Source organism: Anolis sagrei, chromosome 4 (assembly GCF_037176765.1).
Source record: "Anolis sagrei isolate rAnoSag1 chromosome 4, rAnoSag1.mat, whole genome shotgun sequence".
Taxonomy (NCBI): domain Eukaryota; kingdom Metazoa; phylum Chordata; class Lepidosauria; order Squamata; family Dactyloidae; genus Anolis; species Anolis sagrei.
Window position 1 is genome coordinate 238,159,768 of NC_090024.1, and position 27,187 is coordinate 238,186,954.

The 27,187-nt window shown below is 42.8% G+C and overlaps 1 protein-coding gene across 2 annotated transcripts in view; it reads left to right on the plus strand.

Annotated features, from left to right (window-relative positions):
• Positions 1 to 27,187, plus strand: part of ZNF512B (zinc finger protein 512B) — an 89,328-nt gene that overhangs the window by 23,037 nt on the left and 39,104 nt on the right. For both annotated transcript variants that reach the window (XM_060771919.2, XM_060771918.2), the window contains exons 2-9: positions 6,441 to 6,566; positions 8,240 to 8,319; positions 10,766 to 10,909; positions 16,822 to 17,003; positions 17,131 to 17,375; positions 18,362 to 18,433; positions 22,961 to 23,140; positions 24,491 to 24,615. In XM_060771919.2, the coding sequence (XP_060627902.2) occupies positions 6,443 to 6,566; positions 8,240 to 8,319; positions 10,766 to 10,909; positions 16,822 to 17,003; positions 17,131 to 17,375; positions 18,362 to 18,433; positions 22,961 to 23,140; positions 24,491 to 24,615 (1,152 nt within the window). In that variant the 5' untranslated portion in view covers positions 6,441 to 6,442. The remainder of the gene's footprint in view (positions 1 to 6,440; positions 6,567 to 8,239; positions 8,320 to 10,765; positions 10,910 to 16,821; positions 17,004 to 17,130; positions 17,376 to 18,361; positions 18,434 to 22,960; positions 23,141 to 24,490; positions 24,616 to 27,187) is intronic.

Below are 27,187 nucleotides of genomic sequence, written 5' to 3' on the forward strand. Positions count from 1 at the left end.
TTGGGCATATCAGGTATTTGTGCCAAATTTGGTCCAGTGAATGAAAATAAATCCAGCATATCAGATATTTGCATTACGATTCATAACAGTAGCAAAATTACAGTTTTGAAGTAGCAATGAAAATAATTTTATGGTTGGGGGTCACCACAACATGAGGAACTGTATTAAGGGGTCGTGGTATGTGGAAGGTTGCTTTAGGGTCACATATCTCTGGCTCAAACAGATATTCCCTCTTGTTTACTACATGTGATGATAAAGTGGATGCATATGGTTCAAAGCCACATGTGGTTATATGAAAGTAGCCACCGTATTGTCGAAGGCTTTCATGGCTGGAATCACTAGGTTCTTGTGGGTTTTTTTCGGGCTATAGGGCCATGTTCTAGAGGCATTCTCTCCTGATGTTTCGCCTGCATCTATGGCAAGCATCTTCAGAGGTAGTGAGGTCTGTTGGAATTAGTAGCCACCCTTCAAAACAAAACTGCATGGTCTGAATTTATCTTGGGCGCAAGATAAAAATGGACAATCTGTTTGCTTTGCAGCATGAGGATTTCACAGTCGCTTTGTTTAAATGGCAATGCCAGATTGTGACATCCCCTGCCAGGAGCTACAGTGTTCTGCGCTGAAAACTCCTTCTGCATTGCCTCACTTACAGGGTTAACTTAGTAATTCTTTGTGCAAATGATTTACTGGCTTAAGGCATCCCTCAGCCACGGCTTTATGCAAAGGAGGAAAGGGGAAAGCTTCCCGTATGGCTCTCCCCTTGATGCTTTATAGGGAGAACCACTTGAATTATTAATACTGGGAATTTAGATAAGATTCACATTTTGCTGTTTTAGAACAGCTTCCCATTAGTAAGGAAAATTAGAAAGTTATCGCTTGGGTCTGCTCATTAAAATTCACTCCTTTTCCTGTCCTGATATCTCAGTGAAAAGGAGCAAAGAAACTACCCAGTGGAGACTTTTCACTATTGGAGCTTTCAGAAGGTGCATCTGTATTGTAGAATTAATCCAGTTTGACACCACCTTGATTGAATGCTATGTATGCTGTCGCATCTGGGGGCTTTAACTCTTAGTGAAAGATGCATGGACGTGACGTCTTTCCCCCAGGGGATTGCTTCTTGCCCTCCTTTAGGAAAACTGGAACTCCCAAGGACCAAAACACTGTAGATAACTCAAAATAGGTTTTATTGTTCACAAAGAGTTATCCCTTTAAGGTAATAAGCTGGAAGTTTCAAAGGGGTAAAGGAAAATATACATTACATGCTACTCCTCTATTCCGCTTTAGTTAGACCACACCTGGAATATTGTGTCCAATTCTGGGCACCACAATTCAAGAGAGATATTGACAAGCTGGAATGTGTCCAGAGGAGGGCGACTAAAATGATCAAGGGTCTGGAGAACAAGCCCTATGAGGAGCGGCTTAAGGAGCTGGGCATGTTTAGCCTGAAGAAGAGAAGGCTGAGAGGAGATATGATAGCCATGTATAAATATGTGAGAGGAAGTCACAGGGAGGAGGGAGCAAGCTTGTTTTCTGCTTCCTTGGAGACTAGGACACGGTACAATGGCTTCAAACTACAAGAAAGGAGATTCCATCTGAACACGAGGAAGAACTTCCTGACTGTGAGAGCCGTTCAGCAGTGGAACTCTCTGCCCCAGAGTGTGGTGGAGGCTCCTTCTTTGGAAGCTTTTGAACAGAGGCTGGATGGCCATCTGTCAGGGGTGATTTGAATGCAATATTCCTGCTTCTTGACAGGGGGTTGGACTGGATGGCCCATGAGGTCTCTTCCAACTCTTTGATTCTATGATTCTATGATTCTACAGTCTCTGGTTGTCTTGGGTCCAAGGAGTTTTATAGCTGAGAAGCTTTTCCAAGTTCCCTTTTTCTCAATGGCTGTGAATATCGGAATAATCACAACCCCAATTCCAATGGCCTATATTTTGAAGACACAAAGCCTTCCTCTGGTGCCAAAGAACTGGTTTGAAGGCGCTTCGGACTTCTCAGAGTCGTCCAGGTTGATCTGAACATGAAGCATAAGTCTAAAGGGTAAGAACCTCAGAATTGGTGCTGAGAGGTAACTTAATCATAGAATCAAAGAGTTGGAAGAGACCTCATGGGTCATCCAGTCCAACCCCCTGCCAAGAAGCAGGAATATTGCATTCAAATCACCCCTGACAGATGGCCATCCAGCCTCTGTTTAAAAGCTTCCAAAGAAGGAGCCTCCACCACACTCCGGGGCAGAGAGTTCCACTGCTGAATGGCTCTCACAGTCAGGAAGTTCTTCCTCATGTTCAGATGGAATCTCCTTTCTTGTAGTTTGAAGCCATTATTCCACGTCCTAGTCTCCAGGGAAGCAGAAAACAAGCTTGCTCCCTCCTCCCTGTGGCTTCCTCTCACATATTTATACATGGCTATCATATCTCCTCTCATCCTTCTCTTCTTCAGGCTAAACATGCCCAGCTCCTTAAGCCGCTCCTCATAGTGCTTGTTCTCCAGACCCTTGATCATTTTAGTCACCCTCCTCTGGACACATTCCAGCTTGTCAATATTTCTCTTGAATTGTGATGCCCAGAATTGGACACAATATTCCAGGTGTGGTCTAACCAGAGCAGAATAGAGGGGTAGCATTACTTCCCTAGATCTAGACACTATGCTCCTATTAATGCAGGCCAAAATCCCATTGGCTTTTTTTGCCACCATATCACATTGTTGGCTCATGTTTAACTTGTTTTTCATGAGGACTCCAAGATCTCTTTCACACGTACTACTCACGGGCTTCAGAGCCAAGTCTCTCTCTCACGCCCATCTGATAGAAAGTTTGATGGTGGAATGGAAAAGGAAACACTGTCCTGCTCTCTAGGAAGAGGTGGGGTCAAACAATTGAGCAGGAGGAGCAATTCAACTGGTGCAAACATCATTGATTGACAGCTATAAATAACCAATCAATCCAACTATACATTTACAGGGTAAAAATCAAAATCAGGCATGATACAACAGTTCAAATCTGCAACTTACAGTTCTACATATAGGTGGTGCCACTTGCACCGTCACACTATGGAATCCTGGGAGTTGTAGTTTTACAAGGTCTTCAGCTTTCTCTGCCTAAGAGGTCTGGTGTCTCACCAAGTATTTGCATTTTGCAATTTATTCTGCATGACATTTGCATGTGGTTGTTTTTCATGCAACACAATATTTTATGTGGAAAAAAATTTCTGTGCAGATAAATAGCTTTCTGCACAGAAAAGTTACTTATTTTTGTGTAAAATTTGATTGTGATTGTTTTGCAGCGAAAACAGTGATTTCTGCACATAAAATATTTCTGTATACAAAATATGCATGGTAAATTCTAATCTATGAAGATTTTCATCAACCCAAGTTACTTCTGGAAAACTTTATTATTTTCCAAAGCATTTGAAATTGTAGTTTGCCATTGTTGTGTAGTATTGTATTTGATTACATGTGTTTTCAGTTTGCTTTGTTCTACATTATGTTGTTGTATTATTTGGATTTTATCTGGGTAAATTTTTGGCAGTTGTAGTATATAGTCATGTGAATTACTGTTCCTCCCTTCCCTCTGTTTATTTATATGTACACACATATATTTTAGATTGCACACTTTTGTCAAGGTCCATTGGATTTACCTGTACATTTGGTAGCACTGTATTAATAAAGAATATTGTTGATAATGATTCAGTAGACTCTTAGGTAAAGGTAGTCCCCTGACATTAAGTCCAGTCATGTCTGACTCTGGGGTGTGGTGCTCATCTCCATTTCTAAACTGAAGAGCCAGCGTTGTCCGTAGACACCTCCAAGGTCATGTGGCCGGCATGACTATATGGAGTGCCGTTACCTTCCCGCCGGAGCGGTACCTATTGATCTACTCACATTTGCATGTTTTCGAACTGCTAGGTTGGCAGAAGCTAGGGCTGACAGCGGAAGCTCACGCCGCTCCCCGGAATCGAACCTGCGACCTTTCAATCAACAAGCTCAGCAGCTCAGTGCTTTAACCCACTGCGCCACCGGGGGCTCCCCTTAGTTAATGGGAATTCAAGCAACTGGCAAAATAAACAAACAAATGAAGAAAATAACTTTTTAAAAGCTGTTTTTATACTACCATAAAATCTTGATACATAATAATAATAATAATAATAATAATAATAATAATCAACAACAACATACCTTGGGGTGGTTTACACATAGGAAAAGGCAAGCATTCAATGCCTCAGGTGAGCACAAACATATCAAAATAATACACAATAAAGCAGAAGTAATAACAGTGAGCTTACGACAAAGAATTAAGCGTTGTGAGGAAAAATAAAACCAACCAATCCAATAAGACATAATTAACTAAAACAAAGCAAACATTACAAATATCCTGAAAGCAATTTAAAACACAGCATTTTATTTGAGAACACAGAAATGCTGGACCACTCTCACAACCACCATGTCAGACTACACAGAGAAGCCATTGAAATACACAAGAAGCATGTGGACAATTTCAACAGAAAGGAAGAGACCATGAAAATGAACAAAATCTGGCTACCAGTATTAAAAAACTCTAAAATTGCAACAGCACAACAACAGAGAGGAAGCAGGCAGGGACATCTAATTACCTCTCAACAAAAGATTGCCCCAGGCACAGTCAGGCCATTGTATGCTAATCAAGGTGGTCAGTTGAAACATTCACACCTAGCTCCAGCAGAGAAGAGTCCTTTGTCTCACCCTGGTCATTCCACAGATATATAAACCCCTTTTCCTAGTTCCAACAGACCTCACTACCTCTGAGGATGCTTGCCAAAGTGCAGGCAAAACGTCAGGAGAGAATGCCTCTAGACCATGGCCATATAGCCCGAAAAAACCTACAACAACCCAATTTAAAATAGTTACATTAAAATGGCTACATTAAATTTGTCTTTATTTATTTTTATTTAATTTTAAGAAATGTAATTCAATATTAATACCAAATCAATATGGTTCATGTTATGGTATAGTATGGAGCATAGTATGACTTATTTCTATTTTTCATAGTAGAGCCCCTGGTGGTGCAGTGGGCTAAACCGCTGAACATGATGACCGAAAGGACAGTGGTTTGAATCTGGGGAGTAGGGTGAGCTCCCGCTATTAGCCCCAGCTTCTGCCAATCTGGCAGCTCGAAAACATGCAAATTTGAGTAGATCAATAGGTACCACTGTGGCAGTAAGGTAACAGCGCGCCATGCACTCATGCTGGCCACATGACCTAGGAGGTGTCTATGGACAACGCTGGCTCTTTGACTTAGAAATAGAGATGAGCACCACCCCCCAGAGTCGGACTTGACTAGACTTAATGCCAAGGGAAAACTTTACTTTTACTTATTTTTCATAGTAACACTCAAGCAACCAGAAATTATATTTATCTTGCCAATTCCTATGGGAGTTGGTTCATTGAGGGTCTATTGCATTTTCCAAACATTTAAAAAACATTTTGAATATTTCTTTCATCTCTCTGGCCCACTTCGCTCTCAATATGTTTCCATGTCCTAGAGCAGTGTTTCTCAACCTTCCTAATGCCGCGACCCCTTAATACAGTTCCTCATGTTGTGGTGACCCCCAACCATAAAATTATTTTTGTTGCTACTTTGTAACTGTAATGTTGCTACTGTTATGAATTATAATGTAAATATCTGATATGCAGGATGTAGTTTCATTCACTGGACCAAATTTGGCACAAATACCCGATATAGCCACATTAGAATACTGGTGGGTTTAGGGAGGATTGATTGCTTTTGTCATTTGAGAGTTGTAGTCGCTGGGATTTATAGTTCACCTACAACCAAAGAGCATTCTGAATTCCACCATCGATGGAATTAAACTTGGCACACAGAACTCCCATGACCAACAGAAAATAGTGGAAATATTTGGTGTGTATAGACCTTGAGTTTGGGAGTTGTAGTTCACCTACATCCAGAGAGCACAAACAATGATGGATCTGGACCAAATTTGGCATGGATGCTCAATATGCCCAAATGTGAACACTGGTGGAGTTTGGGAAAAGCAGATCTTGACATTTGGGAGTTGTAGTTGCAGGGATTTATAATTCACTTAAATCAAAGAGCATTCTGAACATCACCAATGATAGAATTGGGACAAACCTCCCACACAGAACCCCCATGACTAACAGAAAATACTATGTTTTCTCATGGTCTTTGGTGACCCCTCTGATACCTCCTCATGACCCCTCTGGGGTCCCGACTCCCAGGTTGAGAACCACTATCCTAGAGAAATTTCATTCAAAAGCGGGGTAAGTCTTTATTCTTAACCCACAGCTGGAAAAAAATGTATTTATTGCCATCTTGAAGAAAATAATGGATTGAGGAACCCTGACAGTTGTAGTATTGAAAGATCAACTTAATTATGTCTTATGTCTAATTGTAGTATGCCTGACCCTCTCCCCTTTGGTTTCAGCTATGGCAGACTCCTATTCCTACCGAGTTGGAAAGAAAGTTGGTGGATCGAGTAAGACCAGTATGGACAAAGAGAGCAGCAAGGCAGAGATGAAGCTTAACCCAGCATATGAACAGTCAAGGCTTGGTAAGGAAGCCCATTGCACTTGATGGGGCTGTTTTTGCTGATGCTTTCCTGTGGACCTTTGGCACTATAGTCAGCCCTCCATATTTGCTGAAGTTAGGGGCACAAGATCCATGTGATAGTGAAAAACTATGAATAAATAAATTGCAATTATTTTACCTGGGAGAACACTTCTCTAGGAATTTCTAGGTCTTCCAGCATGTCAACTCCTGCTAGAATATGACCGCAGGATTGCATTGGAGATAATCCTGGAAAGGTATTCTCTTTCAAAATCTCTACCTTGTGGTGCACCTGTTTGGGAGTCAGCTGCATTAAAATCACTACTAAGACTAAGAGGTCATGAGTTCAAAGCCAGCCTGGGTTGGAGTGAGCTTCCGGACATTTGTCTAGCTTGCTGTTGACCTTTGCAGCCCGAAAGACATTTGCATCTTTCAAGTAAGAAATTTAGGTACTGCTTATGCAGGGAGGCTAATTTAACTAATTTACTACACCATAAAAACTCTCCAGGGTGCAAAAGAATGAGGAAGTACTCCATCGGTGTCACAAGTGGATGGTGAAGCGACAGCTCCCCCAGTGGCCAGAATTCAAAAATTATACCCTCATAAAGCTGGAAAGTTAAAATAGCCCCTGTGTCTCTGTCTATATATGTTGTGTGTCTATGGCATTGAATGTTTGCCATGTATATGTGCATTGTGATCTGCCCTGAGTCCCCTGCAGGGTGAGAAAGTGGAATATAAATGCTGTAAATAATAATAATAATAATAATAATAATAATAATAATAATAGGTCTTCCAGCATGACCCAATGGAATCTGGCCACAGAATTGCATTAAAGGACACAAATATCCCTAGAGAAGTGTTCTGCCTAGATAGATAGTTCTTGGGCTGGTCTACACTGCCATAAAATCCCATTTCTGAATCCAGATTATTAGCTTTGAACTGGATTATATGAGTCCACATTGCCATATAAACCAGTTCAAAGCAGATAATCTGGATTCAGAAACTGGATTCATTGGAATCTTTAGCTCTCTGATCTAATTGTAATTTAGTGTCTATGGTGGTTGGGAGATTTCAGGAATTGTCATCCAGAAAAAGCAACTTTCTCTTCTTGTGGTTTCTAAATGCTGAATTCGATGAGTTTTGTATTTTGTGTGGAAGTGTATGTAATCACCATCATAGTTTAAATGAGTTTTTTCTGCCCTTTCATGATTTTTAGTCAATACATGAATACAGGTTGAGTATTCCTTACTCCAAAATCCGAAATGCTCCAAAATCCAAAATTATCGACAAGAATCACTGGTTTTTTTCTATTGGTTCAGAACTTGGCTTTATGTATTAAAAATGTCATGTATAAAATTACCTTCAGGCTATGTATATAAGATGTAGATGAATTTTGGATTTAGACTTGGATCCCATTTGCAAGGTATCTCATTATGTATGTGCAAATATTCCAAAATCTGGAACTCAAAGCACGTCTGGCCCTAAATACTTCGAATAAGGAATTCTCTACCTGTATGATGAATGAAACGAATATAAATACCAGTGCTTGAATTGTCTTCCTTGCAAGCTCTGTTGATTGCAGAATGGAAAGGGAATTTAAATCAATGGGCATCCAAAGAGATGCCAGATTTGAGAGATATCTTGATTTCACCTTTCTTGTCTTCGTATCTTTCGCAGGAAATGCAACCAATGACAAAACTGAAGGCAAGCGGAAAGGGAGGCCCAAAGTGGACAGCCAGGCCCTGAAAGATATTCCTGTAAGATGTCTTGAATAATGTCCTTCATCCGTTCTGATAACTGAGGGAAGGGGAGGGCAGAGAGGGAACCGAGAATGGAAATTTTAGTGTGGAAAACTACTTTACACTGAATCAAATTTGTTATTTATGTCAATTGTGGAAGGCACATACTCTGAGACAGCATGCCTCCCTGTCACACAGCTCTTACCATTGGGAAGTTCTTCCCAATGAAGTTCTTTCCAAGGCCCCTTCCACACAGCTGTATAAAATCCACATTGAACTGGATGATATGGTAGTGTATCCCTATGGATGTCCCGGTCCTCAAACACTCTCTGCTTCATTCGGGAAAATGCTGCACTCGCAGAGCTCAGGCGGTGTTGAATTTCGGTGTCGATGTTGACTTTGGTGATATCCGTAGGGATACCAAGGTGCTTGTCTATAAAGCCATTGTCCTCCCAACCCTGCTATATGCCTGTGAGACGTGGACTGTCTACAGACATCACATGCAACTCCTGGAACGATTCCATCAGCGCTGCCTCCGGAAAATCCTGCAAATCTCTTGGGAAGACAAGCGGACAAACTTCAGCATGTTGGAAGAAGCAAAGACCACCAGCATTGAAGCGATGGTCCTCTGCCATCAACTCCGCTGGGCCGGCCACGTTGTCCGGATGCCTGACCACCGTCTCCCAAAGTAGTTGCTCTACTCTGAACTTAAGAACGGAAAACGGAATGTTGGTGGACAGGAAAAGAGATTTAAAGATGGCCTCAAAGCCAACCTTAAAATCTCTGGCATAGACACTGAGAACTGGGAAGCCCTGGCCCTTGAGCGCTCCAGCTGGAGGTCAGCTGTGACCAGCAGTGCTGCAGATTTCGAGGAGACACGAGTGGAGGGTGAAAGAGAGAAACATGCCAGGAGGAAGGCACGTCAAGCCAACCCCAACCGGGACCTCCTTCCACCTGGAAATCATTGCCTTCACTGTGGGAGAAGATGCAGGTCAAGAATAGGGCTCCACAGCCACCCACGAACCCACAAGGAAACCCATGATGGAAGACGGTCTTACTCGTCCAATGAGGGATCGCCTAAGTATGGCAGTGTGGACCTCAAAGCTGCTATTGTGAATTATCTGCTTTTATATTCGGGGTTAAAAGGCTCTGTGGAAGGCTCCTAGAGTTTGAAACCATTGCTCCGGGTCCAAAACAAGCTTGAACCTCCTACAACATCATCTGACTTTACCACCTCTAAAAACATAATTCAGCCTGGCAGTATTTTAATGGATTTCTGAGGTTCTGCAGAAGGAAACAGAGGCTGGATGGGGTGCTTTGAATGTGCTTTTCCTGCATGGCAAGAGGTTGGACTAGATGGCCCATGTGCCCTCTTCCAACTCTACTGTTCTATGATTCTATGAAGAAATTATAATTCCCCAACAAGCATCTGTCCAACATCTGTACTGATATCACAGTTACGGGGCATCTTGAGAACAGTCAGCTGGAAAGATAATCTTGGAACCACTTTTGGATATTGATAGGGGAAAAACATTTAAGACAGTATTTCCAAAATGTTGGTGTCCTTGATGTTTTGGCGTTCAGCTCCCAGAATTCCTGACTAATGGCCAAGCTGGCTGGGATTTTAGCAGTCAAAGCCCAAGCATAAGTGTGGACTGCAAGTCCAGCTTACAATCATGTAACTGTAAGGTGGGCCAAAAGTCACAAAAAGGTTTAATTATTTATTTTTTAATTTACAATAAAATAACATGCTATACAGTATATGTAGGAAGTAAACTTATATATTACATGTGAAAAATCTAATCTCATAAATGGTGTGCAATACCATAGCATTATAGATATAAAATACCCCTTTGTGGCTTGTGGCCCACTCTCCTATGTTCCCACCAGATGTGTACAACACAACGATGAGACCAAGAGAAATGTTTTTGTTGGGGTGCTGGTTTGCAGGGCCCTCCCAACTCTTCCAATGTCCTAATGAAATGGGTATCTGGTCACTTCCAGAGCTGTGCCTTATTTTTTGCAAATTTACAAGTGAAGGGAAATTAGGTCCCTGGGGATGTCGGATTTGCCTTCTTCCTCTGCCTTTATTTTATTTTTATTTATCGTGTAATCCGCAACCAGAACATTATATTACATTTCTAACAGAACAAAACAAACAAACAGATAACCCCCCCCCCCCCCTCCAAATTTTGCAAACTTGGTAGCTGATTAAATGTCCTTTGACCAGTATCTGGCCACTTGGAGTGCCTCTGGTGTTGCCGCAAGAAGGTCCTCCATCGTGCATGTGGCAGGGCTCAGGTTGCATTGCAGCAGGTGGTCTGTGGTTTGCTCTACTCCGCACTCGCATGTCATGGATTCAACTTTGTGGCCCCATTTCTTAAGATTGGCTCTGCATCTTGTGGTGCCAAAGCGCAGTCTGTTCAGCGCCTTTGACTTGTGGATTCTTTCCTTCTTCACTCAGCTGCCTCTCATGAACCAGTGGAAGGATGAGTTCAAGGCCCATTCGAGGGTGAAATGCCCTAACTCGGGCTGTTGGCTGGAGTTCCCCAGCATCTATGGCCTGAAGTACCATTACCAGCGCTGCCAAGGGGCAAGGAAGACAGAGGTCGGTGTTCCATTTTGGTGATCCACATTTATAACTGTGATATGATCAATGTCAAATATGTCTTTCTTTCAAAAGCAGATGGTTTAAGAGTCTAACACATTTTGGTGTGTTTCCAAACTTTAGGCTTTTTGGACTTCAATTTCCAGAAGCTCCAGCCAGCTTATCCAATGGTCAGAAATACTGTGAGCCGAAGTCCAAAAAACTTAAAGACCTAAAGTTTTGTGGACCACTGGCATGAAGCTTTGTCAGTGTCCAAAGATGTGAAGTGGCCAGACCTTGGTTGGAATTCTCTTAGTGTCTTTGCTACATTGGAATTATGCGCCTCCAAGTCAGCTCTAACTTGCGGCAACCCTATCTTGGGGTTTTCTGGGCAAGATTTGTTCAGATTTGCCATTTCTTTCCTCTGAGGCACAGAGAATGCCACTTGCCCAAGGCCTCAAAGGAACTTGTAAGGCTAGTTGGGGCTTTGAAGCCTGGTCTCTACATCTCAGTAGAGAAGCGTTAGGGGTTGGGACCCTGAGGGGAGGTGGTTGTGAGGGGGTGTCAGAGGAGTTGCCAACAACCATAGGAAAACACAATATTTTCTGTTGGTAATAGGGGTTCTGTGTGGGAAGTTTGGCCCAATTCTATACTTGGTGGGGTTCAGAATGCACTTTGATTGTAGGTGAACTATAAATCCCAGCAACTATAATTCCCAAAATGTCAAGGTCTGTCTTCTCCAAACTCCACCAGTGTTCACATTTGGGCATATTGAGTATTTGTGCCAGGTTTGGTCCAGATCCCTCATTGTTTGAGTCCACAGTGCTTTCTGTATGTAGGTGAACTACAACTCCAAATCTCAAGGTCAATGCCCACCAAACCCTTCCAGTACTTTCTGTTGGTCATGGGCATTCTGTGTACCAAGTTTGGTTTAATTCCATCATTGGTAGAGTTCAGAATGCTCTTAATTTTAGGTGAACTATAAATCCCAGCAACTACAACTCCCAAATGACAACATCAATCCCCCCACCAGTATTCAAATTTGGGTGTATCAGGTATTTGTGCCAAATTTGGTCCAGTGAATGAAAATACATCTTGCATATCAGATATTTAAATTATGATTCATAACAGTAGCAAAATTACAGTTATGAAGTAGCAACAAAAAAAATGTTATGATTGGGGATCACCACAATATGAGGAACTGTATTAAGGGCTTCACAGCCTTAGGAAGTTTGAGGACCATTGGAAGAGAGACATGTAGAAAAATCACAGGATGTCTTAAACCTACACCTGTTGATAGACTCTATAAGTGAGCTGGCATCCCCCCCCCCCCCCCCCCCCGGCCGATGTGGTATGGTATGTTGCTGCCAATTGTGAGAGAAATAAGGATGAACATTGTGAAAGCCACCCACTATAAGCCTTTCCCAGTAGACTCAAATCAAAGAAAAGCTTCATGAGAACCACCACTCCTCTAAAAGTTCCTTCAGCAACAGCAAGAATATCCTTCTCAGCAGCAAAATCAGGCAATTCCAACTGGATCCTCTCAACGAGGGTCTGCCTCCAGGGGCAAACCAGGAATGGGCAACTTGGAAGTCCCTGAACAGACTCAGAAGTAGAGTTGAATCCTCCACCTTGTGTGACTGTGGAGCAGAACAAACAACTCCACATCTCTATGTTGCCCACAATGCCCTGCCTCATGCACAGAGGAAGAACTGTTTAAAGTTACAGACAATGCAGCCACTGGTGCCCATTTTTGGTCTAAAAGTAGCAGCTTGTGATCCCTTTGTTTTATCAGTTTTAGATAAACTATTTTTTCAGTTTTAAGTAAACTATTTTATGCAATGCTTTTGACACAAAATAAATAAATACGTCTCAGTCCAACACTTAAACCACTATATCACATTGATTCCCTTAAACATCAATGCAGGAATTAAAACTAAAGTCTTGGAACTGATAAAAGCAAAGAATGGGAGATGCAGTAGCTCTAATTGCTTAAGTTTTACTTTTGGAAACCAATGACCAACTTCGGCAGCTGGAACCCTCCTGCCTAACAGGGTTGGATGATCAAGGCATGCTAATCTAATTAGCCAGGTGTTGCTTGCTTGTGGGTCTCCAGTTATTCAAAAGCCCTACTTTGCCTCTTTCCAAATGTAGCTTAATAAACAGCATCTTTTCTACAAACTTGTGGGGCGGGCAACATGAAGCCCTTGCATGAAGCACCTCCAAGCTGTTTGTGTAGCCATTGATTCCTCCAAACTACAAGAAATGAGATTCCACCTGAACCTTAGGAAGAACTTCCTGACTGTGAGAGCTGTTCAGCAGTGGAACTCTCTGCCCTGGAGTGTGGTGGTGGCTCCTTCTTTGGAGGCTTTTAAGCAGAGGCTGGATGGCCATCTGTTGGGGGTGATTTGATTGTGATTTTCCTGCTTCTTGGCAGGGGGTTGGACTGGATGGCCCATGAGGTCTCTTCCAACTCTAGTATTCTATGATTCTAAGTTCTGCAGAGCACTCTTTGTGAGCAGGAAGCATCTTTAAATGGTAAATCACCTTTTCAGTAGGTTGTAGCATGTGCACGCTTACATTCCTTGTGCACTGTTTGTGTACATGTGGTCCCCAAGGCAGAATAAAATGGTCCCTGAATCTAGTGCAGTTGTCCCCTTTGCTCCTGGTATCACCACTTTATGAAAGAAAGATGGAAAACTTGGTGTAGTTTTCTTAGGGTGCATCTACGATTTGACAGATGCACCCTATGCACCTTTTGATAGTTCAGTGTTTTATTGTTGCTTTAAGAATGCCCTGTAATTTTCAGTTGGGCAAAATCACCTCACAATTGAAGGACACAACGGGGTTGCATCTGGGCTGGCCAAAAGAATTGTGCTATGGAATCCCAGGAGTTATCGTTTGGAGTGGCACCATCATTCTTTGGCAGAGAAGGTCAAAGTCCTTGTAAACTTTCAACTCCCCATGGCAGTTTAAGTTGTATCAAACTGCATTAATTCTACAGTGTAGATGCATCCTTAATTGTGTCTCTCCATGCTTCCAGATGAGACTCGTTGAGTCTGACTCAATCCACTTTGCGTCATGGTTTGTTTTTTGTAAATCTTGAAGTTCTGCATTAAGGGATAGCCACTGGGAGTCCTTTTCTGTGTGTTGTTTTATGACAACACATTTGTATTCCTTTGGATAGTTTTATTGACACAGTGTTCCAGTTGTGGTTTAGCCAGAACAGAAGAGAGCTGACCTCTTATTCCCATGGTCTATTAGTGGAGCTGACGTTTGCGTTAGATTCTTTTCTTTTTTCATTAGCAGTCTTCGTTAATGCTGTTGGCAAATATTCAGTTTATAATCAACCAAAGATCCTATCATTTGAAGTCTTGCTTTTATTTGTTTATATATTTGCACTTAACTGCAAAGCTTTTTCTTGGTTGTGTATCTTTTCTGTTTGCATGTAAATATGGGACTTTCACCTCTCAAAGTGCATTTACAAGGGACGTTCATTAAAGATTTCTCCTGACCCACTTCCATTTATCACAGGATGCTGAAATTGCACATGTGTAATGATATAAGTCTCTATAAGTTCCATTCCAATTTACAACTCAGAACTGATAACAGTCTTGATTTTACAAGTCCTCAAGTGGTGTGAGGTTTGAGAATGGACCCAGTGGAATACAGAGCAGTCCTAACCCTTTACTTGCAAGGCCACAGACCAAAGGAGATGTTTGATGAGATGAAAGAGGTTTAAAGTGATGATTCCCCATCATATGATGTAGTCAAGAACTGGCACCGTCAATTCAATTGTACTCAGTTCTTGTGGGTTTTTTCGGGCTATATGGCCATGTTCTAGAGGCATTTCTCCTGACGTTTCGCCTGCATCTATGGCAAGCTTCCTCAGAGGTGAGGTCTGCTGGAGCTGGGAAAAAAGGGGTTTATATATCTGTGGAATGACCAGGGTGAGACAAAAGGCTTTTGTAAGTTGGGCTGGGTGAACTACAATTCAATTGTAGTTGACGTTGGTGGAAACAGCTCCAATTCCAGGGTGACCCCACTCTGCTGTTGATGAACACACCATCCAGCAAGTTGAGGTCGCCACGTAACCATTCGCCACCTAGCCCAAAATATCAAGATTAGTGTGCGGTCCATGGAAAAATCATCCAAGACTATCTTCACATACATAAGGTATCTGCTCCCTGCTCACACCTTTCCAGAAGCAGGAAGGTGTCAAATGCTCTCAGACTCCATTGACGATGTGCCATGGAAACTGGGAGGACTTTTTCAACAGACCGATCACACCGGATGAAATTTGGGTCCATCACTATGATCCTGAGACTAGAGTCCAGTCGATGCAATGGAAGCATCATGACTCACCACCAAAGAAGGCACGTGTCCAACTCTTGGCAGGCAGGTCCCACTCACAGTATTTTTGGACGAGAATGCAGTAGTATGGAATACCATGATCACTGGGACATACTATGCTTCACTGCTGCGGAAATTGAGGGAGGCCATCAAAACCAAGAGATGTGGCATGCTCACCAAAGCTGTCTGCCTTCTGCAAATGTGAGCTGTGAGCTGTGAGCTGGTGCATTGTTTTGCAGAAGGCAGACACCTTTGGTAAGCATGCCACATCTCTTCGTTTCGATGGCCTCCCTCAATTTCCGCAGCAATTAAGCATAGTATGCCCTAGTGATAATGGTACTCCATACTACTCCATGCTGGTCTCAAAACACTGTGAACATGACCTGCCTGCCAAGAGTTGGATACGTGCCTTCTTTAGTGGTGGTGAGTCACAAACAGCCCAAACGGAAGCATAATAAATAAGCATGCTCCTGTGACTTTGAAATTCTATCCCTCCCCCTTATTCACCCGACCTCGCACCATCGGGCTTCCACCTCTTTCCAACAGTGAAGTTATTTTTGAAGGGCAAGCATTTTTCAGATGATGAGACTGTGATTTCTGAAGTCACAACATGGCTTTTGGAGCAACCTGTTGACTTCAACAAGTGAGGTGTTTACAGTTGCTTAAAAAGATGGGGGAAGTGTGTGTGTCCCTAAGTAGCACCTATGGAGAGAAGGACTCATAACTGTGCCAAGTTTCATTGCTCTCAGTCCACAGGAAGTGGGTCAGGGGAAATCTTTAATGAATGCCCCTTATAACTAGTTTCAACATTATGTGCCAAATGACCAAAGATCATTATGAATGTTGATTCTGTCTTCTGGAGTATTAGCTACTCTTTCATACTTGTAAGCAATATAGATGATTGTTTTCATTCCAGTAACTCTACACTTGTAGACCACAAAAATGGCCCCTGTGGGACACACTTGGGCTAGTCTTACACTGAAGCAATTCTGGGCACAACAATTCAAGAAGGATATTGGTAACTGGAGCATTTCCAGAACAGGGTGACCAAAATGTTTAAAGTTGTGGAAGCCAAGCCCTATGAGGAGCAGCTTAGAGAGTTAAGTATGTTTATTGTTTAGCTCAGAGAAAAGAAGGCAGAGAACAGACCTGATAGCCATCTTTAAATATTGGAAAGGATGTCACTTTGAAGAGGCGGTAAGCTTGTTTTCTGGCATTCTGGAAACGAGGACACAATGGAGCAATAGATTCAAATTGCAGAAGAGATTCCACCTAAACATTAGGAAGATCTTTCTGATGGTGAGAGCTATTCCACAGTGGGATGTATTGCCTGGGAGCAAGGTAGAATCTCCTTTTCTTGAAGTTCTTAAGCAGATGCTGGATGGCTATCTGTCAAGAGCTCTTTGACTGTGTTTTCCTGCATGGCGGGTTGGGATAGATGGTCCTTGTGGTCTCTTCCAGTTCTATGATTCTGTGAAAACCTTGTTATGTTTCCCAGCACTGGCTAGAAACCCACAGTGTTTCTTTGCCTTTTCCTCCTGGTCCTACTTCATCTTCTCTCTTTCTGATCTTTTTCACAGAGTGCGGTGGTGGAGAAACGGACCTTTCCTTGTCCGTACTGCGAAGCCACCTTCACCTCCAAAACCCAACTGGAAAAACACCATCTTTGGAACCACCTGGAGAGGCGGCTGCCAGTTGTGACTCCTCCGCCGGTGGAAAACAAAGTGCCCAAATCCTCCAGCAAAGGCGGTGGAAAGAAAAGGTATGAGCTGGTTGCAAAAAGAGAGTGCTTTTCGATGGATCGGGGAGGGGAGGAAGCACTGAGATGTACAGAAAGTCCCCAATGTCTTAAACTCCTGTTTCAACCAGCCCTGTGTGCTTTGCCCTAGAGCTGCTGAGGGTTCGGCTTCCCCCACTATCCATCCCAAACAGGCAAAGATGGAGAAGGCAATGGTCTTACAGCGGCCCGAGAACGGCGAGTGTGCACCTGTCAAGCAACGCAACAAAGAGTTCCAGGTGACAGTGAGTGGCGTGGCGGCAACGCCTTTGACTCAGCCATCCAGTGGACGCGGGTCCAAGCAGTCAAGCAGGAAGGTTGTCGAGCAGGAAGAAGACCCCGAAAGGATGAAGCACAGTAAGGCCCCAGTTTCGTTTCCCCAACTTTCCAGATGTCAGGCTTGGATATTCCCCAGTGCTTTTCAAAATCAGAAGTAAAGGTCTAAGGGTTTAGGGTGCGTCTACACTGCAGAATTAATATAGTTTGACACCACTTTTAAACTGCGATGGCCTAATGCTGTAGAATCATGGGAGTTGTAGTTTTGCAAGGTGTTCTGCTTTCTCTGCCAAAGAGTGTTGGTGCATCACCAAACTACTCTCTATGAATAATTAGCATTGAGCCATGGCAGTTAAACTGCATTAATTCCAAACTGTAGATGCACCCTTTGGAAATCTTTGTTTCTTTTGGTAAGGCATTCTAAGCAGCCACTCAAAAGGCCCCATCTTACTCAATTTTCTCCTGTTGATGGCTGAATATAAGAAGAGCTTGTTCCAAGGATCTTAGGACATAGCCAGGGATGATGATGATCCAACCTTCCTCTCAAAATTGAGATTCAAGGCAGATTAAAATGCGAATGATAAAGCTAAAAGACACACAAAAAGCCAAAACGGTTCTCAAAACTGGATGTGTTTGGAAATTACAGTTTCCAAAAAAATATGCTTTTTAAAAAACACTGGTCTTATACCAGAAAAATAGTTTACTTTTTGATCCTTGAAGATGTAAACACTCCTTTGAAAAGGGTCTCATTCTGGTTTCTGCATGAGTTTGCTACCTAAATGTCTCCAAATTTCCAAAGTTTCCTACCTGCTGTGGGGGAAAAAATCTTTCTGTGCAATTACTCTCCCCTTATTTTCTCAATTGTTTTAGGGAGTTGTTCTGTGCAGAAATAACACCTGCTTTCTCTGCGCAACCCTTACTTATTTTGGTACAGAAACACTATTGGAAGTTGACCATAGAATGACTCAAGAGGACCTAGAGATTCCCTGGAGTAGTTACATTTGCCTGGATGTAGCATGCAGGTGTTTCACCAAACTTTTGTTTCTGTTTTCTCCTTTTTGAGTTAGGAAGGAAACAGAAAACCCCTAAGAAGTTTACTGGGGAACAGCCATCCATCTCAGGAACGTTTGGATTGAAAGGTAAAGTACGAACGTCTTCCCAGCTTGTGGAATCTCTAGTGTGGGTTGCTTCAGGTTCTCTGCTATCAGGGAATGGCTTCCAAACCAGCATTGCTGCCGTGGAGCCCTTTGTGTGTTACAGAGGATTCCAGAAAATATCCTAGGCCATACCATTGGTTCAAGCTCGGTGCAAGTGTGCCAGTTGGATGTTACTGCTAATCAGTCCAAACACTTTTTAAGAGAACCTTAGCTTTGATGGCAAAGCTTCTTGCTATTCATCATTTGTCAAAAGGGCCAGCTTTAGCACAGCAGGTTAAACGCTAGCTGTAGACAATCGTGTTGGTCAAAAGGCTGCCAGTTCAAAGCCAGGTCAGGGTGAGCTCCTGGCCTTTAGCCCAGCTTCCTCCTACCTAGCAGTTTGAAAGCAAAAATGATTAAATAAATAGATACCGCGCGTGAAAAGACAAGGGAGGTATTCCGAGACACCCAGAAGGAATGCTGGCAATTCAATCCAAAAGAAGGAAGGAAGTTACGAACTAGTTCTTTGGTAGGGAGATGGAGTGACAGCACCCCTTGTGGCCGGAACTGAGCACAACACCCTCCAAGGTGCCAAAAGATGGGGAAAGCTGATATATATGCCTCTTATCTATGTATAATTGTCTGTCTAGTTGTGTATAAAACAGCACTGAATGTTTGTTGCATATGTATGTTCTGTGATCCACCCTGAGTCCCCTTCGAGTTGAGAAGGGTGGAATAGAAATACTGTAAATAAATAAATAAACAAACAAATAAATAAATTTGCTCCAGAGTTCTCAGAAGGACAAACTGAGATTTGGAGCAGTTATTTATTTATATGGAACACCCAAAAATGGCTGTAAAGACTAGGGTGCATATTCACTGCAGGGTTAACACAGTTTGATATCATAGAATCATAGACTTGGAAGAGACCTCGTGAGCCATCCAGTTTAACCCCCTCCCAAAAAGCAGGAAAATTGCATTCAAAGCCTCCAAAGAAGGAAACTCCACCACACTCTGTGGCAGAGAGTTCCACTGCTGAACAGCTCTCATAGTTAGGACGTTCTTCCTCATGTTCAGGTGGAATATCTTTTCCTGTAGTTTGAAGCCATTGTTCCATTGCATCCTAGTCTCCAGGACAGCAGAAAACAAGCCTGCTCCCTCCTCCCTATGATTTCCCCTCACACATTTATGCATGGCCCTCATCATATCTCCCCTCAGCCATCTCTTCTGCAGGCTAAACATGCACAGCTCTTCAAACCGCTCCTCATAGGGCTTGTTCTCCAGACCCTTGATCATTTGAGTTGCCCTCCTCTGGACACATGCCAGCTTGTCCACATCTCCCTTCAATTGTGGTGCCCAAAACTTGACACAGTGTGATTCCAGGTGTGGTCTGACCAAAGCAGAATAGAGGAGGAGCTTGACTTCCCTGGATCTAGACACTATACGCCAAAATCCCATTGATTTTTTCCCCATCGCATGACATTGTTGTCTCATGTTTAACTTGCTATTCACGAGGACTCCCAAGATCTTTTTCACACGTACATCACTTTAACTGTCATGGCTCAATGTTGTGGAATCACGGCAACATTGCCTTTCAGTTGATCTCTGGTCTTGTCCGAATTAAGCTTCCATTTATTCCCTCTCCTCCGGTCCATTACTAACCTCAGACACTGCTTCTTTACATTTAGACTTAGAAATGGTTCCAGGGCTGTCAGTATGCATTGCAATTCACAGAGTAGCCTAAGCAATATAGGCAGCTTCCTTCTCCAAGGACTCTACAGACTTAGTGTTGACACTGACGGAGGAAGAAGAGAGGTAGGAGGGGAAGAGAGGAGGAGGCTGTGGTGGCAAAGAGGTGAGGCCAAGACAACAGATATTTGTGGCAAGAGCAGAGGTGAACATGAGCCAATGCAAACGCTCTGCCTTTTGACTCTTCTCCTTGCTGTAGCTTTCCCACTGCGCTGGCCATTCCCAGACTTTGATTCTGACAGCTGTTTGTGATCTGAACAGACAGCTGGAGTCTGTAGGCATTCATGGGTCACAGAGCTGTGTCTGAGCCATTGCAAGCTTTCCTGTCACTGTTCATAGAGTTGTATGTGGCCCCTGAGCACTGATTTGTAGCCTCCAAAAGTCTCCAGCATTTGCTTGATCCCCTTGCATTTAGGGAAAAAATCAGCACAAGAAAACCTCTCCAACAAGCCATCCCAAAACATGCTTGCCATTTCCCACTCTCTTCCAAACCTCAGTGGATGTCCTCTCCATGGAGTAGGGGAGCAGAGGGGTTCTTCCAAGTCTCTTCGGGGAGATAGGGCAGTCAACAAATAAAGTTGTTGTTGTCGTTGTCGTTGTTGTTGTTGTTAGATACATAACAAGATGAGTACACAGCAAACAAGAACACTAGTTGTTGTAGGTTTTTCCGGGCTATATGGCCATGTTCTAGAGGCATTTAGAACATGGCCATATAGCCCAGAAAAACCTACAACAACCCAGTGATTCCGGCCATGAAAGCCTTCGACAATACAAGATCACTATGTTGGCCTTTGTATTTGATCACACGTTGGACACTTCACAAGTGTCTAGGGCTATGTGATGTATTGACAAATAATGCGTGCAGATCTGAGCAGCGTGGCCTTTTGCAACTGACAGGTGGTAATTTTGTTAGCACCGATTGTTTTTAAGTGCAGGCCAAGGTCTTTAGGCACTGCACCCAGTGTGCCGATCACCACTGGGACTACCTTGACTGGCTTGTGCCAGAGTTTTTCCAGTTCAATCTTTAAATCCTCATATTATGTAAGCTACATTAGAATCATAGAATCATAGAATCAAAGAGTTGGAAGAGACCTCATGGGCCATCCAGTCCAACCCCCCTGCCAAGAAGCAGGAATATTGCATTCAAATCACCCCTGACAGATGGCCATCCAGCCTCTGTTTAAAAGCTTCCAAAGAAGGAGCCTCCACCACACCCCAGGGCAGAGAGTTCCACTGCTGAACATCTCTCACAGACAGGAAGTTCTTCCTCGTGTTCAGGTGGAATCTCCTCTCTTGTAGTTTGAAGCCATTGTTCCGCGTCCTAGTCTCCAATGAAGCAGAAAACAAGCTTGCTCCCTCCTCCCTGTGGCTTCCTCTCACATATTTATACATGGCTATCATATCTCCTCTCAGCCTTCTCTTCTTCAGGCTAAACATGCCCAGCTCCTTAAGCCGCTCCTCATAGGGCTTGTTCTCCAGACCCTTGATCATTTTAGTCGCCCTCCTCTGGACACATTCCAGCTTGTCAATATCTCTCTTGAATTGTGGTGCCCAGAATTGGACACAATATTCCAGGTGTGGTCTAACCAAAGCGGAATAGAGGGGTAGCATTACTTCCTTAGATCTAGACACTCTGCTCCTATTGATGCAGGCCAAAATCCCGTTGGCTTTTTTTGCCGCCACATCACATTGTTGGCTCATGTTTAACTTGTTGTCCACGAGGACTCCAAGATCTTTTTCACACGTACTGCTCTTGAGCCAGGTGTCCCCCATTTTGTATCTTTGCATTTCATTTTTCCTGCCAAAGTGGAGTATCTTGCATTTGTCACTGCTGAACTTCATAACAATAATAATTTTCACTACATCTCCCAGAATCTCCCAATTGGTAGAGGAGATTCAGAAGATTGATATATCCATAGTCTTGAGTTGAGTACCTGTAAAGCAGTGGCTCTCAACCTGTGGGTCCCCAGATGTTTTGGCTTTCAACCCCCAGAAATCCTAACAGCTGGTAACCTGGGTTGCTGGAAGTTTTTCGGGCTGTACAGCCATGTTCGAGAAGCATTCTCTCCTGACGTTTCAGCTGCATCTATGGCAAACTTGCTCGGATTTCTGGGAGTTGTAGCCCAAAACACCTGGGAATCCACAGGTTGAGAACCACTGCTCGAATGGCTTAAAATCCTTTCAAACTTCAGAATTAGGATGGTCCTTTGATGGTCCTTTGATGGTCCTTTTCATGCACTTAATGTTTTTGTTTTCTCCAAACCAAAGTATACATACTCACTACCTCTGAGGATGCTTGCCATAGATGCAGGCGAAATGTCAGGAGAAATGCCTCTAGAACATGGCCCTATAGCCCGAAAAAACCCAAAAGAACCTAGTGATTCCAGCCATGAAAGCCTTCGACAATACATATTAGTTGTGTTTGAGTAGTTGTGATCCTATCCTTCTTAATGCAAGAGATGGGTTTCTTTTTTTGAGCCAGGTGGCAAAGTTGGACCATGAGCAAACTTGTAAAATTGGATGTGACATTCATCCTTTTCATCGAGATATCTGTTTCTGCTGTTGTTATTTGCCATCAAGTAATTTACAACTTATGCCAACCCTAAGGGGAACCTGTCATGGGGCTTTATTGGCAAGGTTGGTTCAGCCAGGGTTTGGCTTTGCCTTCCTCTGAGGCTGACTTACCCAGGGGCTAAGAGTACACAATTTTGTGCCAGTGTCTTCTATGGAAACAATTGTGTGATCTGTTTCATTCTCTTTTACAACCATGTTCTTTGACAGGGCTGGCAAAAGCAGAGGACAAGGCGAAAGCCCACCGAGCCAAGAAACTGGAGGCTGCTCTAAACAGCGGCGGCAACAACAACAGTGAAGAACAGAAGAAAAAACTGCTGGGATCCAGTATGAAAAAGGAAGCTTCCTCGATGGGAGTTACATCTACAGCCACAGCTCTTTCAGTCACAAGTGGGTGATTTTGCCAAAGCTTTTTCTTGGATCTTTGACTTTTTGCAATGTTATATTCCTCCTCTGATCGATATTCTTCCCTTTATGGCATCTTTTCCTGTCTTCTTGAAAGATGCATTTGTACTGTCAAATTAATGCAGTTTGACAACACATTAACTGCCATGGTTCAGTGCTGTTGAATCCTGGGAGTTATAGTTTTTCAAGAACTTTGGTCTCTTCTGCAAACTTTGGTCTCTTCTGCAAAGTTTGCTGGTGTCCCAGCAAACTTCAGCTCCCAGGATCCCACAGCATCGAGCAATGGAAGTTAAAGTTGTTTGTTTGTGTGTGTATGTGCGTATGTGTGTCAGGAGAAACTGCAAGTCGCTTCTGGTTCGAGAGAATTAGCCATCTGTAAACACATTGCCCAGGGAATGCCTGGATGTTTGATGTTTTACTATCCTTGTGGGAGGCTTTTCTCATGTCCCTGCATGCGGAGCTGGAACTGACAGGGAACTCAACCTGCTTTCCCCAGATTCGAACCACTGACCTATTGATAGATAGATAGATAGATAGATAGATAGATAGATAGACACATTCCTCTCCCAATATCTCTTTCTGGCTTGAGTATAAGGCAGGATGTTCCAAATAAACACAGCTGTAGGCTCTTCCAGCTCAGACCATATTTCCCAGCTTTTCCAAGCTGCGATCAAATATGATATAGTTCCAATAAACAGTTCAGCAGGGTTTGGCTTCAGCCTCGACTTGCTGTGCTGCCAGACCCACATTTTGCTTGTGAGAATGAATCCTGGCCTGTTTCAGCTCATTCTCCTCAAATTGTGCCGTTCTGAGAAAAACACATGGCTCCCAGAAGCGGCATAAATCATCCAGCCGCCTGCGTTTGTTCAGGGAGCTGCTGAACTGCTCACTACGTCCCTGCAAAGCTCTGTATTTTCTCGCTCTAAAGTTCATTCTTTGAGAGAGTTTGTGTAGCATTTTGGTCAATATATTTTCTTTTATATTATCCTACCATTTTTGAAGGTACATGCATAGACTATGCTTGATGGTGAAGTGATAGCCTGACATTTCCCCGTAAGACAGTTCTGTCAACAACACTTCTCACAGTTTTCAATAATAATAATAATAATAATAATAATAATAATAATAATAAGTAAAGGTTCCAGCATCTCCAAAATTATCCAAAATCTAAATCAACCAATGAAATTTTGCACACCCTAGAAATTACACATTGTGTTGTTTTTAGCATTTTAGAATGTTAAATGCCTTGAGCTTCTTTTAAGAGACAAAAAGTGGCATAGTAGTAGTAGTAGTAGTAATAATAATATCCACATCTGGTCTTTCCTTTTCCTCTAGTGAGCCCCGAGGAGCAGTGGCAGAGGACAATCAATGAAAAGGGAGAGATCGCCTGCCCGACATGTAACATGATCAGCCGGAAGACAATCCTGGGGCTCAAGAAGCACATGGAAGTCTGCCAAAAGGTAGGAACCTGCATTTCCTGCATACTTCCTCCCTGCTCTTTTCCTCTGAAAGGAATATGCCAACCGGATCCCCTTCAGCAGTTGCAGCTTGATTGAGCGGGAGACTAAAAGGGGGTAGATTAGTCTTTGCCACTTAGGGTGCATCAGCACAGTTGAAATCCTTGCCCAACTTTAAGAAAGAATGGGACTTATTTATTACCTTTTGTACACCAATGAAGGAGACAAACTTTTACTATTTTTTATGGCAACAAGAATGATTGACAACTGGAAAATAGAGGGAGAAAATGTGGAGGCCGTGACGGACTGTATTTCTAAGTGCAAAGATTACTGCAGATGCAGACTGTGGCCAGGAAATCAGAAGACGCTTACTTCTTGGGAGGAGAGCAATGTCCAATCTCGATAAAATAGTAAAGAGTAGAGACATCAGACTGGCAACAAAGATCCATTGCATAGTCAAAGCCATGGTCTTCCCTGTAGAAACCTACGGATGTGAGAGCTGGACCTTAGGGAAAGCTGAGCGAAGGAAGAGAGATGCTTTTGAGCTGTGGTGTTGGAGGAAAGTTCTGAGAGTGCCTTGGACTGCGGGAAGATCCAACCAGTCCATCCTCCAGGAAATAAAGCCCGACTGCTCACTGGAGGGAAGGATACTAGAGACAAAGTTGAAGTCCTTTGGCCACATCATGAGGAGACAGGAAAGCCTAGAGAAGACCATTATGCTGGGGAAAGTGGAAGGTAAAAGGAAGAGGGGCCGACCAAGGGCAAGATGGATGGATGGCATCCTTGAAGTGACTGGACTGACCTTGAAGGAGCTGGGGGTGGTGACGGCCGACAGGGAGCTCTGGCGTGGGCTGGTCCATGGGTTCACGAAGAGTCGGAGACGACTGAATGAATGAACAACAGCACACATAGTAAAAGGGTGGTATTAGTGATATCTTATGGGTGTAGAAAAGTGGAGAAGTTTAAACCAACAGACAGAGAGTGTAAGGCTCATGGAGTATGTGGCATAATGTAAAATAAACCACATGTCGTTCATGTTGGATCAGCCCACACACTGCCATGCAAAGGAAAAGAAAATATGCCATGCTGGTGAACAGTAAAGAACAAGTAGTTTACTCTTCTTAATTCAGAACAATATTTGTACAGTATGATCAGTTTCATCAACTCACTAAATGTCCTTTTATGAGAGATTTTAAATGGTCCTTTCTGTGTCCATATGAGAGACCTTTCAGCAGCCAAGAAGCAAATCAGTTAGTCTCTCTCTACATCAGTTTGTATCTCTCTGCGTCTCTCTTCTCTCTCCGCACTTGCATAGCTTAAGCCTGAACAAAAATGTAATGGTAACCAAAAGTCCCAGGCTCAGCCTGCTCCCTGGGCATTGCTCAACCAATCAACTTCATGCATCTTATTTTACAGTTGACACACATACATTAAGTGATTCCTTGCATGCTCCAACAGAGTAGGTGTGCTTTTATATGTGTAGCATATGTTTAGTGGTAAGGTTTGTGATAGTCATCGTGAGGATAATTGTTGTAGATTATGCTGCTCTAGTTGTTTCTTTTTCTTTTAAGAAAATACTGGTTTGGTTTTGATTTGTGGCTGGAGGGACATTTTGTGACTGTACTTTTTCTATTTTGATACTTAATTCCTCTGTTGTAAATTTTCTGTTGTTACTCTATATTATTTTATATTATTATGATGTGTCCGTACATATTTTGAATCATTGAATGTTTGTCTTTTTATGAGTCAACCGCCCTGAGTCCTTCTGGGGAGAGAGGGCTGTCTAGAAATAATGTTTTGTATTATTATTATTATTATTATTATTATTAGAATTTTATTTAAGTAGACATACATTTGCAAGTGTTTGTTGCATACAGTGCAATACTTTCTATCTATTAATGTTCCATAATTATGTATCTGATATTTCCTTTAAGAGGTCACAGTCTACTATCTAAATAATACATATAAAAATATCATAGACTCCTTGTATTATTTGTATTATTATATGGTGTTTTATATATTGGGTCGTTTGTATGTTTGTTTGTGCCATCGCGCCTGGGGGCTATAACTCTTAATGAGAGAGGCATGGACGTGGCATCTTTCCCCAGGGGATTGCTTCTTGCCCTCCTATAGGAAACTGGAACTCCCAAAGACCAAAACACAACAGATAACTCGAAATGGTATTTATTGTTCACAATGAGTTATCTTTCTCAGGCATAAGCTTGATGTTTCAACAGGGATAAAGGAAATATACTTTACAGTCTCTGAAGTCCAAGGAGTTTGTAGCTGAGAAGCTTTTCCTGTTTCCTCTTTCCTCAATGGCTGTGAATGCCGGAGCAAACCACAACCCCAGTTCAAATGGCTTATGTTGAAGGGACAAGACCTTCCTCTGGTGCCAAAAGAACCGGTTTGAAGGCGCTTGAGACTTCCAACGTCGTTCAGGATAGTCTGAACATGAAGCATAAGTCTCAAGAGTAAAAAAAACCCTCAGAACTGGTGCTGAGAGGTAATTTAAGCAGGGGCTTTTAAAGCCAGGTCTCTTACTCATGTCCATCCGTTAGAAACTCTGATGGCA